At 36.9% G+C, this 14,741-nt stretch overlaps 1 protein-coding gene across 1 annotated transcript in view; it reads left to right on the top strand.

Moving 5' to 3' along the window:
- csmd3b (CUB and Sushi multiple domains 3b) overlaps positions 1 to 14,741 on the top strand; it is a 420,302-nt gene that overhangs the window by 294,770 nt on the left and 110,791 nt on the right. The window contains 3 exon segments of the mRNA XM_058753321.1: positions 2,476 to 2,663; positions 3,068 to 3,262; positions 3,485 to 3,601. Of these exon segments, the coding sequence (XP_058609304.1) occupies positions 2,476 to 2,663; positions 3,068 to 3,262; positions 3,485 to 3,601 (500 nt within the window).

Here is a 14,741-nt window from a genome sequence, read left to right as displayed (position 1 = left end):
TAGCCTCTTTCTCATTTGAATTTTGTCCTCTCTCTGAGTAAATAAGCATGTTGGAGTTCTGCCAGAAGGGCAATGTCTCAAACAGGTTTCTAATAAATAGCTCTCGTTCGGTTCCATCTCAAAGACTTTCATTACACAGTCCATTACTGACTTCTTTCTCCTTAAAAATCCACAATATGAAATATGTCCACAATGAAATTGGAAATGAACAATACGCGCGCACCAGCCCTCCGAAAAAAAGTGACCTCTTTTAGCAACACTACAAATGTAATCCCAGCCGGGTGTCTCTCTATTTAGCAACAGTACAGTTTGTGCTATCAACCTGATTACTGCAGAAATAATTGTTTTCTGATTGACAGCTACAGAGGGTATGGAGTGGGGGAAAAACCCAATGCATCTGTTTATCAGAAATTAATGGCTTTTTTAATGTGGTGTAAAGGATCTTATCCTGTGTATGAATTATCCTATAATAACCCCTAAGCAGTGGATTCTGACGCAGTGAAGTGTGGAAGGCATGCTTAGCATTCGCTCTCTGCATAATGGGGGGGAAAAGGGGGTGTAAATCTGATTCAGTCACAATCCATCTCATGCAAATGACTCCACTGATGGGCGAGACCTTATCATTACACCTTACTGCAAATGAAAAGGTGCAAGTGTTTATATATGGGGCTCTCTGTCTTGGAAATCTCAGAGTGTAGCTAAGATGCTGATACTGTGCTGGGAGTTTTTATATCTGAGTTTTAGAAGTATGTGAATGCTGGCATTCAAAGCCTGGATATTTATTTAGGATGTTCAACTGTCATGCAGGCAATATGGACAATAAAGAGACATACCTCAACCTAGACCTTAAACTGCAAGTTAGCATGTGAACAGGCATTTAGGTGGGCAGGAATTTAATCTTTTTGTAATTCTATTTTCCAAAGTAGATTTGTGGTTTGGTTGGAAGAAACTAATTCAATTTTTTATTTTATTGTATTTTATTTTTAAAATTAATGTTATTAATGTGTATTCTAAAAGTATTAGAAAATGTTATTTAATATTGCTAATAATATCAATAATTGTTTCATCATTTTAAACTAATACTGTATGTAATATTTGTATACATTTTTAACATTTATATCAGCACTTTTATTAGGGTTGTTGTTGTTGTTGTTTTTATTAATAATAATAATAATAATAATAGTGTTTTATGTAATACAGGAGTCAATTACATGATGATGGTGTGAGATTTAAAATCTTGTGCGTGTATGTGTATATATTAGGGATGCATGCTATTGGATTTTTTCCAATATCCGATATGCCGATATTTTTCAACTCGTTTTGGCTGATAGCTGATGCCGATACCGATATATTTCCTTTTGTTTGGAAACAACAAAAAGTCTCTCCTGTGCAGGAATTATAAGCAAATTATTTTAAATTTTGGTTAGTTTTTAACAATAACTTATTTGTTAGAATTAAATAAACAATAATGAAGTTCTTTTATAATGACAGTACATTGAAGATTTGAAAATAACTATAAATAAACTATATTCAATCGCTGCTTTTTTTTCTTTTCTTTTTTCAGAAAGATGCAGTGGTAACCTTAACATTCTATTTTAAGATTTAACATTTGTAAATGGTCTAAAGCAAAAGAGTTGTTTTATTCTGAAAATCTTTTAGAGCTCATAATTTGTTTAAAAAATATTACACATTAATAAATAAATCAGTGTGTATATATATATATAAATAAAATTATTTAATTTAAGTGTCATGTTATAGCTTCTGACCTTTAAATCAATACATGCACATGATTTTATGGCATCAATTACTGCTTTATTTAATCATAAAGGCAGTCTAATAATTATTTGTGTATTTTGCATTCATCTTATTAGAAGTCGGCCAACAGCGCCCCCTATGGAAAACTCATTACTGAGCGGGCATTAGGACCCGGGGGAGGCTGCCGCTGCACGTGCTATTACTGTTTACTCTATCATATACCGAAAGCCTCATTCTGTACGTGCATTCTCAGTTTAAATGCAGAGATCCAAAACAGTGAATCTAGTCATCATTCAGGCAAACCTTTGCTTCAAGAATGAGCCACAATGCTGACGTGATCTAATCGCTAGCACACCCTGAGCACATGTGAGTTAATGGATTCCTCTTATCGGCAAGACATATCGGCATAATTTGTCATATCGTGTTGATGCCGATATTTACATCGGCCGATTCCTATATTGGTCCGATAATATCGTGCATCCCTAATATAAATAAATATATATATATATATATGCGTGTGTGTGTATATATATATATATATGTGTATATGTATGTATGTGTGTGTGTGTGTTGTTGTTGGTCTCCCCTATCATTCTAAAACAGGCTCCACTTGCTTTATACTGCCGTCTGCAAAGTTGATCTCAGGACTCGAATATCCAGATCACAGCCTAGCTTTTGATCCCTCTATTCAGAAAACTCCTCTTTGATCATCTATTCTAGCTTCAGCATAGAGCCCAACTATGACTTCTTGTATATCTACGATGGACCGGACAGCAACAGCCCGCTGATCGGGAGCTTTCAGGACAGCAAGCTTCCAGAACGAATAGAGAGCAGCTCCAACACCATGTACCTGGCCTTTCGCAGTGATGGCTCTGTCAGCTACACTGGCTTCCACCTGGAGTACAAAGGTAGACCCTGACATTTTGAGAGCCTAAATGTCTAAACCCTTAATTAAATACAGTATATTACACATATATCGAACTGCAGAGGGAAGTCAGGCTGTGACTAGTATTCAGTTGACGGTTTGAAGAAGTAGTTGACCCAAAAATGAACATTGTCTACGTTTACTCGCTCTTATCTATTTATTTTTTTCCCTCAGAACATAGAATTTTTTAAGAGTTACAGTTCATAGTTCATACTTACCAGACAAGCTTCAAAACCCCCCTAAAAGGCTTTTTCTTTGAAGAAAAATGTGTTTATGTTGTAAAGAAATCTCAGTTTCAACCAATAACTGTTCATTCTGCAAGCTAAGTTATGCCTAAAGTGATTTTCAACCCTTGCTTTCCCTGCACCTTCTCTCCATCTCACACAGCTAAGCTGAGGGAGTCATGCTTTGATCCCGGTAATGTGATGAATGGCACTCGGTTGGGCAGCGACTACAAGCTGGGCTCCACTGTGACCTTCTACTGTGAGGCAGGCTACGTCCTCCAGGGCTATTCCACGCTTACCTGCATTATGGGTGATGATGGCAGGCCTGGCTGGAACAGGGGGCTGCCCAGCTGTCAAGGTAGAGTCTGCAAGTAAAGATGGATGTGTAGGAGAATCTCTGAGAATAAACAGTTTGGGCGTGCTGCCGCAGACCAAACAGAATTAATCAAACTTGTAAAATGACTTGTGCATGCTTCGCTAGCCAAGATCAGTTCTATCGAGGCTGCTGTCTCAAAAATAGCAGTTCATCATGAATGTTGAAGCATAAAGTAATGAGTGATCTGGGTGTTTGTGTGAACAGCACCATGTGGAAGTCGGTCTACTGGGACTGAAGGAACCGTGCTGTCACCGAATTTCCCAAGGAACTACACAACGGGACAGAGCTGTGTGTACTCTATCTCTGTACCCAGGGAGTTTGGTGAGTAACTGAAAATACGAAAACAAAATTGCAGTTTCACAGTGCAGCAAAGCCAAAACATAATGCATTTAATGTGTTTGGTGTGTTTATCATTGGTTTTTTGTGGCAGGGATATTATTTTGGGCAATTCTCTTTATTTAGTCTGAATATGGTTTTAAACATTTAACCATTTTACCATGTTAATAAACACACACAGCTCTAGTTTAAATTCCAAATCATTAATACCTCATCATGTCTTGTACATATGACACTGTTACATTCACAATCATTTTGAGTGAATAAATCATATTAAATATCATACTTTTGAATTACTAGAAACAGTATGCCCTTGTAAAAAAAGAAGTGTGCTTAATTAAGTGTACACTTGTAGTGTACATCAAATTTTGAAAGTATATTTTAAGACTGTACTTGTAGAAAATATAATATTAATGAAATAAAAAAATACTTAGTCAAACCAAAATTTATTCAGACACCTTCAACATTTCTCACATTATGACAGTTCATTTGCTACAGTTTAGAAAATGGTAATGAAATATGACAATAACTCAGAGTTAAACTGTGTCAGAACAAATTCATCTTGATAATTTCTTAATAATAACTTTGATAGAGAGGTATGTAATGAATTAGGTTGAATAGCTGTCAGCTGTTACATTTAAATACACAATTAGATCATACCAATTTAGGTCAACCAATTACCAAGCAATGCTTAATTTTGTTCAGTGTGTGGTGTAAAAAGGTCGCATTAGCAATTAAAGAAAAAAACACTTAAGCAAAACATGGTCAGGTCAAAGTGTCGGAATAATTTTTGGTCCCAAATTTTTATCAATTTTACTGGTAGTCCGCTGTATGAAGAATTTGTGCTATCCTGACTTACATAAATAAATTATAGTGTCCTGCACCCACTAGTAAACAAAATATAAAAAAAATTATATCTGGTGTCTGAATAATTTTTAGTTTGACTGTAAATGTATTTAGAGTACATTTGCATGACTGTTTATTAATTACGTTACTTTAAAGTACATTTTAATCATTGTCTTTTGTTGTTTTCAAAGACAATAGAAGTAATTATGAAATTTCAAATGAAGATAAAGTGGTCAAAAAAGGCACTCTAAACTTCATCTAATGCCATTTAATATACATTTTTAACTAATTGCAATTAATTTGCAATGTTAATACTTCAGTTTGCACTTACAGTAAGTATATATTTTAAGTAAATTATTTCTGTAATGAGTTCTCTTTTTAAAAGTATGCTGAAGGGTACTTCTTTTTCTACAAGGGTGAGTCTCATCTGAACTGTGTTAAAGTATGCTATTCTCCTGTATTCATTTCTGTACATTTGATTAGCTCTTTTCTAGACAGGAGGTGTGTAGCTTAGCAACTAGCTTCCTCGTCTTTCTTTTATACTTGAAAGCCATCTGTCGACAAAAAAAAAAAAAATAAATAAATAAAGTGGACTTGTCTAGAAGCAAGGTGTTGCACAGTAAGAATATTTCATAGTCTGAGAGCGTAGTCAGTCTGGTGTCAACGTTCCTGTGTCACTGCACAAAGACCAGACCTTCCAAACCAACAGATGAAAAAGAGATGAGGGAGTGAACTGAAATGAATTTTGGTACCGTATGCAGCTCTAATTCAGAGCATCTGTGAATAACAGCAGTTTTAGAGAAGCTGCTTTGGAACTGGCTAATAATTTAAAGGAGTCTGAGTAGCTGACTAAACAGAACCAAATACAGAGTTCTGGCATGAGACTCTAGATGGCGCAGTCCGACCTAATGACATCATTATCATATGGCACAGCTGATTGGTTCTCTCCTGTATGGGTAGCCAATAAACTTGCTGATCAACATTCAAATATATGACTATTGCTTGCTGTAGCAGTTTGCAGCGTGCTTCAGAAACCCTCCACCTTCCGCAGCTCCACCTGTATAGATCTGCTACAAGGTGATTCATGTATGCTATATGGGGGTTATTTCATGTATGTTATATTTGCAGCAGCAGTATTTCTTACATGCTCACAGCAGCATGTTGTGGATGTATTGGCAGTAGCAAGTCTTGGTACTTGCTCTGCCGCAGCAGCGTAGCAGATCTATTCCGCCAAGACCAAATACATTAACATTGTCATGTACATTACCATGCCAATCCCTCCCGGAGTTGTCATGGCAGAACTATATTTAAGCTACCTAAAGGAATAGTTCACGCAAACCCTTATGACTTTCTTTCTTCAGTAGAACATGAAAGAAGATGTCTTCTTTTGTGTTCCACAGAGGAAAGAAAGTCATCCAGGTTTGACGTGAGGGTAAAAAAAAAAGATGACGGAATAAAATTTTTTGAGTGAACTATACCTTTAAAAGTATAGAAGCAAATGCAGAATTTGTTAGTAGTTATGTGCCACCCAGAATCCCTCACCTGCTGTATTCCAGGGATACTTGAAATGTTTGCTGACAGCCTATGATTGTAATATCCAGACGCCAGTTGGAAAATAGTACAGAGATGAAAGTGTGAAATGAGAAAGCACTTCAAACCTCCCAGTACCGGTCTCTCGTCTTAGGGTTCATTTTCGTCCTAAAAGAAAGCCACTTCGCTATCTCAGTCCTGTATGTGGTGCTGAAAGGATAGAAACCATGTCAAAAACAAAAAAAACCCTCCTCTGTAAACGTTGCTGTCAGTTCAACTGTTATGGGGATTTTGGACCTCCTTCACAAACATCGTTTGGCATTATGTGAGCTGTATGTGATCTCTCCCTCGAGGCCCGTCTCTGGTCATTGGACTGCTCGCACTCTGATGGAAGGTCCTAAACGAGATAGATGTCATTTGAATTGAAGCCTTCACAAAAAGCAAACGAAAAGTGAAAAACATGATAGCTTTGCAAATGAAAAGGCGTGAAAATGAATAGTCAGCAGCTGAGGTGAGCCCCTGAAACGCATACATCACACCATTGAACTCGCCATGCCATTTTAAACATTGGCATATGTGCACGTAGTACTAAACATACTGTGAAATATTGCCTGCCTGTTCAGTTCTAAACATAAATATTGACATATTCACATTTCTCTACTATACTCTAAAGTATTTCTGTCAAATGCGTGGGATACCGTTTGTGGCATTGCTTTTTTCTTACTAGAACCAACAGCAATAAAATATATCAGTACCAGCAGGTAAATGCAAGGGAAACAAACATATTTGCACTGGTTTCCAAAAGGATGTTTGGACAAAATTCAGAAGTTGAAAAATTACAATTCTGTCATTATTTACTCACCTTTATGTCATTCCAATCTTGTATGACATTCTTTCTTTCTTATGTAGACCAAAAAGAAGATACTTTTTAACCTCCATAAAGGTTTGGAGTAAATTGTGACAGAATTTTTTGGAGTAAACTAGCCATTTAAGAAATGCAGCAATTAATTTGTAATTTTAAAAGCATTCTAAATTCAATTCTGAATGGTGCACAGACCTGCTGCTCCTAGGGACAAAGTAATTGTTCAGGTATTTAGATGGATTTTAACCCTAGGTAAATAGTACCTGAGATCTAGACATAAACTTTCGCAGCAATTTATCTTGTTCCCCAGAGCTGCAGTTCAAGCCATTAGTAATGATTGGAATTGCAAAAGGGATGAGGTTCTTTTACATTAACGAATAATTAGTAAACCATGCCTATCTTTCAAAGTGATATCCGCTTAACATTATCTGCTAAGGTACATCCATTATGCTCAATTAACAGGCAAATGTCACATAGTGTGTTTAAAAAAAATGAATAAATGCGGTCTTGGGCAAAATACTGTGCAACCGAGTGCTGCTTTAATTAGTCCTGTTTGAGTTCGGTGTACATTGGTCATCAGCAGTTCTGTTAGTTCAAATCACTCAGTGTGCAAGTTAAACAAGTTAATGTAATAGAGCAGAAGATGGAAAAACGAACTCAAATAGAGGGTGAAAAAATGAGAGAGAGAGAAGAAATCCAGGACAGGAGATCCATAAGTCTAGTTTGTGCTGATGCTGCTGAGCCTCTACATGGTGGACACCTGCACGGAGGGGGAGCATTCCATTATCATGCACCTGAAGTATCGTCAAACATCCAGGCCAAGAGAGGGAACGATTAAAAGCTTAAAGTGCCTTGTAGAACAAAGCCTGGGCTGAGCATTTGTGTCGGAGTGGAGATAAATATCTTACAGTTGTCATAAAAGCTTTTGTTTTGTCAGATTCAAAAACGGCATGGAGGCAGATCATATAAGCCAGAGAAGTTCAGCTTTGTGTATTGATTCCTAAAATATCGTGAAACCGGTCTGCTGGTTTTATTGTTGGCTGTGGATTGGGCATAGAATGGCATGCACAATCCTTTGAGACTGGGAAGGAATCATAAAAACTGGCATTGCCATTGCTGAGAGTAGTTTTTTGGCACACAAGACTGGTGGTCAAACCTTATATAGGTAATTTAATGTTCAATACCGATGTCTAGAGAGCAAAGTGCCTGATTTGTATACATTTATAAATATTTACTCATTTGGCAGATGCTTTTATCCAAAGTGATCTACAAATGAGGAGGAATGTAACAAAGTCATTCATCCTTGAAAGACAATACTGTGATACAAAGTTTCACAGTTGCTGGGAAAAGTATAAAAGTATGCGCTAGATTCGGGAAACACTGCAAGAATTGAAAAAAGTACAGGAAGAATAGTACTGTATTAAGTACTGTAACTGCAGTCATAGTTTTGAGTGGAGCGCTCATGAAGGAGTTGAGGAGTTTTTTGAAGGTAAAAAGGGATTGTGTGGTTCCGATGCCGTTGGGAAGATGTTTCCACCATCGATGTTCGCTGACTGTGAAGATTCAGGAAGGGAATTTTGTGCCTCTTTTTAGTGATACCATAAAGCATGGCTCCTGCACTGACTGCAGATTTCTGGAGGCAACGTGCATAAGCAGAAATGAGTGTAGATAGAACTCTAGAGATTCAGTGACTACAATGCAGTGATGGCAAATATGATGTACACAGATTTACATTACTTATTTTACATATAATTTTTCTTTAAAAATTCGCTAAAATGTATACAATTATAAATCAGATTTTCTATACACTACCATTCAAAAGTTTAGGATCTGTTAGATTTTTATGTTCCTTAAAGAAATCTTTTATGCTCATCAAAGCTGCGTTTATTTAATCAAAAATACAGTAAAAACAGTAATGTTGTGAAATCTTGAAACTGTTTCCAATCAAATATTGAAAACAGTTGTGGTTATTACCAATATTGAAACCATGATGCACATTTTTATAAGATTCTGATTGATTGAAACTGTCAGTTTTGATCAATTTAAGTAAAAGTATTATTTTTTAAAGATTAATCTTAGTCCTTCATTGCTCTAAATAACTTTCTTTTTTAAAAGATGAAAAGATCCACTGTCAGATATTTTTCCTCTTTTATGCATAAACCATATCAAATTAAAATTAGCTGTTAGATTTATGCTTACATTAAGACAAAACAGTTTCCCGATGGACGGTATGTACAGTAAATAGTTATTAAGGAAAGATTGTCTTACAGTGTTGAAGAAACAGTAATTTTAGGGATGCACCGAATATTCGGCCACCGAAAAAGGCCTAAATACTTTTATCACCGAAACAATACGGCCGAAATGTGATGACGCAAACAGAAACCGCGACCTGCACGTGCTTGTCTGAAGCAACATGTCTGCGGTGTAGACGTATTTCAGTATATCTGAGAAAGACCCACGGACAGCGATTTGCAAAACATGTAATGCCGAAATTTCAAGAGGGGGTGCATCTGCAAAGATTTTCTCCACGTCGGGTTTAATTTATCACCTGAAATCCAAACATTCCGATCGCTACGCTGAATATGAGAGGAACGCGGCAGAGAAAAGAAAAATGCCTCCGTGCACGCCCACTCCGTCTGAGGCGGACATTTTTGAAAAGGCAAGGAAGTTTCCCAGTGATGGTGTCAAGGCAAAGGGCATTACACAAAAGTTAACATATGGGCTATGGGAGTCTTTGTTTTGATACACTATTATGTTGAAGGCCTACAGAGAAAATATTGTTGTATCTTTAAGCAGTTGCACTTGTTCTGAATGCACTTTCTTGTAGTAGTCCTACAGAGAAAAATTTAAAATGTACTTGACCTAAATGAGAGAACATTTAATTTTACAACCTTTCAGCAGGCCAGTAGGCCTGTACATTATTATTTAATGTACACATGAGTGGGGTCAAGTTAAACATTTTAGTTTGAATTTTATTTTATACTGTGCATTGTTGCAATGTGCTAAATAAATATTTGCATAATTTGTAATTGATTTATTCTTTGAAACTTTAAAATTAATTTATGCAATTGCAATGCCTTGATTTTAGTAAAGTTAGTACATAGTCATAGCCATTAATGCAATGGTACTAATAATTGGCATAATTTATTTCGGTGTTTCGGTTTTCGGCCTTGGTTTCCTCTCTTTCGGTTTTCGGTTTCGGCCAAGAATTTTCATTTCGGTGCATCCCTAGTAATTATTAGAGATGCACATTGCATTCGCTGATCCTTAGGATCCCTAATCACTTCAGATTTTGCATTCTTTAAAGGGAAACCACCACCCGAAAAAACACATACACATACCCTCCTCCATCGGCTCTGATCTGTAGGGCAGAGCTCTGGAGCCCTCCGTTAAAAATGCAGCACTCCACTGCCTTTTTTTAATGTTTCATTATTCTGTCACAAAGAATGATGCCGGCAATATTTCAGACAATGACAGGTTTGGTCTGAGAGATGCATTATTCAGAGCATGCACCCCCTCCTCATGTTCCTGTCGGCTCCCACCACCCCCGCTGGCCCCGGGCAGTCAATACAAATATGTAGGGGAATCCTTGCTTGCAAATGGTTGGGGGTCAGGGGGAAAAAATCTAAATTGATGATCTCTGTCTGTTAAATATTCCACGCTGAAGCCAAAACCTTCAATTACGGCTTCATTACTGCCTGGTTGTTTTGGAAACGGTTTTCTTCGAGCTACGCAAGTGGGCATAATGTGTTTTTAACTGTTGATCAGAGCACTGCATGAGTGAGCGTGGTTTTCACAGCTTAAGATAGTAAACATTTATGTTGCCAAACAGCACTAAGCCTTGGGTGTTGGAGCTGCAGAGTGGCATGTTGAAGAAGTAATCAGGGCCGCCTCTTAGCGAGATGTTAGTTTTACTTCAGAGCATTAATTATCTGTTAGCTTGTCTTGCAGATTTCAATTTAACGTTGATTCTTTAATCAGTCGAGAGCCTTACGTTGAACTTAAATATATACTGTGCAGCATGCATTAATCAAACACTCCTGCGTTCGTTTTTATTATGTGACAAGCTCGGCCTGGTCGCCTCCGGCATTGTTAATAGGCACTTCGTAAGGTGTTACATTAGCAGCCATGTCACCTTCTGGATGTAATGTTATTAATATGTTTTCTGTAGTCCTGAATCATCTGCTGGCTGCTCAAGGCCCAAGATAAGGTAATTTACACAAATATAGATTTACAATAGCATCTGGTTTCACCATTAAGCCTGTACCATAACAGTGAGTAGTGGCAAAATATTGCAAGAATCATCTCAATTTTTATCTGCAATATAGATAAAAATCACCTTTTTCTGTCATTCAGCCGCTGGATATACATTTTAATATTTAGTTGTATTAAAACATTTATATGATGTCTTTGCTTGTGTGTGTGTACATTTATGTATATATATTTACAGTGAGGAAAATAAGTATTTGAACACCCTGCTATTTTGCAAGTTCTCCCACTTAGAAATCATGGAGGGGTCTGAAATTGTCATCGTAGGTGCATGTCCACTGTGAGAGACATAATCTAAAAAAAAATATCCAGAAATCACAATGTATGATTTTTTAACTATTTATTTGTATGATACAGCTGCAAATAAGTATTTGAACACCTGAGAAAATCAATGTTAATATTTGGTACAGTAGCCTTTGTTTGCAATTACAGAGGTCAAACGTTTCCTGTAGTTTTTCACCAGGTTTGCACACACTGCAGGAGGGATTTTGGCCCACTCCTCCACACAGATCTTCTCTAGATCAGTCAGGTTTCTGGCCTGTCGCTGAGAAACACGGAGTTTGAGCTCCTCCAAAGATTCTCTATTGGGTTTAGGTCTGGAGACTGGCTAGGCCACGCCAGAACCTTGATATGCTTCTTACAGAGCCACTCCTTGGTTATCCTGGCTGTGTGCTTGGTCATTGTCATGTTGGAAGACCCAGCCTCGACCCATCTTCAATGCTCTAACTGAGGGAAGGAGGTTGTTCCCCAAAATCTCGCAATACATGGCCCCGGTCATCCTCTCCTTAATACAGTGCAGTCGCCGTGTCCCATGTGCAGAAAAACACCCCCAAAGCATGATGCTACCACCCCCATGCTTCACAGTAGGGATGGTGTTCTTGGGATGGAACTCATCATTCTTCTTCCTCCAAACACGTTTAGTGGAATTATGACCAAAAAGATCATATATGATCATTTCTATTTTGGTCTCATCTGACCACATGACTTTCTCCCATGACTCCTCTGGATCATCCAAATGGTCATTGGCAAACTTAAGTCAGGCCTGGACATGTGCTGGTTTAAGCAGGGGAACCTTCCGTGCCATGCATGATTTCAAACCATGACGTCTTAGTGTATTACCAACAGTAACCTTGGAAACGGTGGTCCCAGCTCTTTTCAGGTCATTGACCAGCTCCTCCCGTGTAGTTCTGGGCTGATTTCTCACCTTTCTTAGGATCATTGAGACCCCACGAGGTGAGATCTTGCATGGAGCCCCAGTCCGAGGGAGACTGACAGTCATGTTTAGCTTCTTCCATTTTCTAATGATTGCTCCAACTGTGGACCTTTTTTCACCAAGCTGCTTGGCAATTTCCCCGTAGCCCTTTCCAGCCTTGTGGAGGTGTACAATTTTGTCTCTAGTGTCTTTGGACAGCTCTTTGGTCTTGGCCATGTTAGTAGTTGGATTCTTACTGATTGTATGGGGTGGACAGGTGTTTTTATGCAGCTAACGACCTCAAACAGGTGCATCTAATTTAGGATAATAAATGGAGTGGAGGTGGACATTTTAAAGGCAGACTAACAGGTCTTTGAGGGTCAGAATTCTAGCTGATAGACAGGTGTTCAAATACTTATTTGCAGCTGTATCATACAAATAAATAGTTAAAAAATCGTACATTGTGATTTCTGGATTTTTTTTTTTAGATTATGTCTCTCACAGTGGACATGCACCTACGATGACAATTTCAGACCCCTCCATGATCTCTAAGTGGGAGAACTTGCAAAATAGCAGGGTGTTCAAATACTTATTTTCCTCACTGTATGTATCAGGGTCATTTATAGTTTAAGAAACAAAAATAAAATTAAAACCATAAACATTTTCGTTACTTGAAATTAAATAAACATTAACTGATTTAAAATTATATCATTATTATTATTATTATTATTATTATTTTAGCTGCCAAGGCAATATTTGTCATTTTAATTTAATTTGACTTGATGTGCTAAATAAAATGTATACTTAATAAAAACTATATATATATATAAAAACAACTAAAAATGACAAAAACACACAGTTACTATAACAAAATTTATATAAAAATAAAATACTCAAAAATAAAAATGATAATAGTATCTCAGTTATACTAAAATAACAATGTGTGTGTTTGTATCGACAAGCATACAAGCATCCACAAAATCTACAAAATATCAGTTAAAAAATAATTAGCTTTGCCCATTATATTAATATAAAGGGTGTGTATGTATATACAGCGTATGTAGACACATAATATGGTCATGCAAAATATGTACTTTTTAAGTAGGACTCTTTATGGACTCATATAGGACTCATAAGCCAATATGTTATTAATAGACATGCAACTAGTAATAAGCAACTAGTTAATAGTGAGAATTGGTCTGCACACGCACACACCCTTTTATACCAATTCCTTTTTTTAACTAATATTTTATGGATGCTTGTTGGGTTTTTTTTTTTTCGTGAATACATGACGACATGTATGAGTGTATTGATGTAGCATAGCACACCATATTAATATTTCAATATTTCAGTTGATCACTAGGATTTTGCTTTGGGGTACCTTCATGTGGTGTTGAAAATAAGAAAGACTTTCAGCAACGTAGAAATTCAAAATTAATGCACAGAGATATTAAATAAACTCCCTTTTTGAATGCCCGAGGCGACCATTAGGCCACTTACACTTTCTATATTTTCTGTCATGGCTGTCAGTTAGAAATAGTCAACTAAATAGCTTTTCCCCTGGCTGACTCTGACCTCCGTATAAACACAAACACACACTCAAAACAGTCACAGTTTCATGTCTTTGACATAGACGCTCTCTTGGAAAGGGATCACTCTTCTCTCTCCACAAAGCTATTCTAAAGCCTGTGAGAATTGGGAATTGCAAGCCCCTGAGCCAAAACATCAAAACAGAACAGAAGTCAAGGCAAAGTTCATTTACCAGGGAGAAAAAGAAAGCAGTTGAACGCCAGGGCTCTGTATAATGTTTTTGTTGTGTTTCTTGACTCCAGTCAGACCAAAGGTGCTAAAGTTCTTTTTTCTGATAAATCACAGTCAAGCAGGCAAAAAGTGCCATTTCTTGACTTTGCCGTTGGCTAAGGGCAGTTAAGCGCTATCTTTTCCTAAAGTAATTCTCAAATTAATATCTCAGCGGTAGGGTGGTTGTGGTGCTTCACTTTTAGTTTCAGTATTTCCTTTTTTAGTAAGCTACTAAAGATCTTTGACAGCTGTGAGATTAGTTTGTACAAATATTTTAACAGACTGCACAAAAATGGATCAAAGCATTAAGTCTTCCTGTGAATATAAATGTATTTGCAAAACAAAAGTTGAAGTTAATGTGGTCAAAAATATCGGCATCCTTGGTAAATATGATCAAAGAAGGCTGTGAAAATTAATCTGCATTGTTAATCCTTTTGATCTTTTATTTTAAAAATTCACAAAAATCGAACCTTTCGTTGGATAATAAGAATTTAAAATGGGGGGAAATATTATTAAATAAATGTACAAGTACAGTTGGACACAATTATTGGCACCCCTAGAAATTCTTATGAGTAAAATATTTCTGAAGTATATTCCCATTCATATTCACAATTTTGAGCACTCCA

Source organism: Onychostoma macrolepis, chromosome 19 (assembly GCF_012432095.1).
Source record: "Onychostoma macrolepis isolate SWU-2019 chromosome 19, ASM1243209v1, whole genome shotgun sequence".
In the NCBI taxonomy this organism is placed as follows: domain Eukaryota; kingdom Metazoa; phylum Chordata; class Actinopteri; order Cypriniformes; family Cyprinidae; genus Onychostoma; species Onychostoma macrolepis.
Note: the sequence above shows the minus strand (reverse complement) of the source record. Positions and strands in the feature narration are given on the sequence as shown.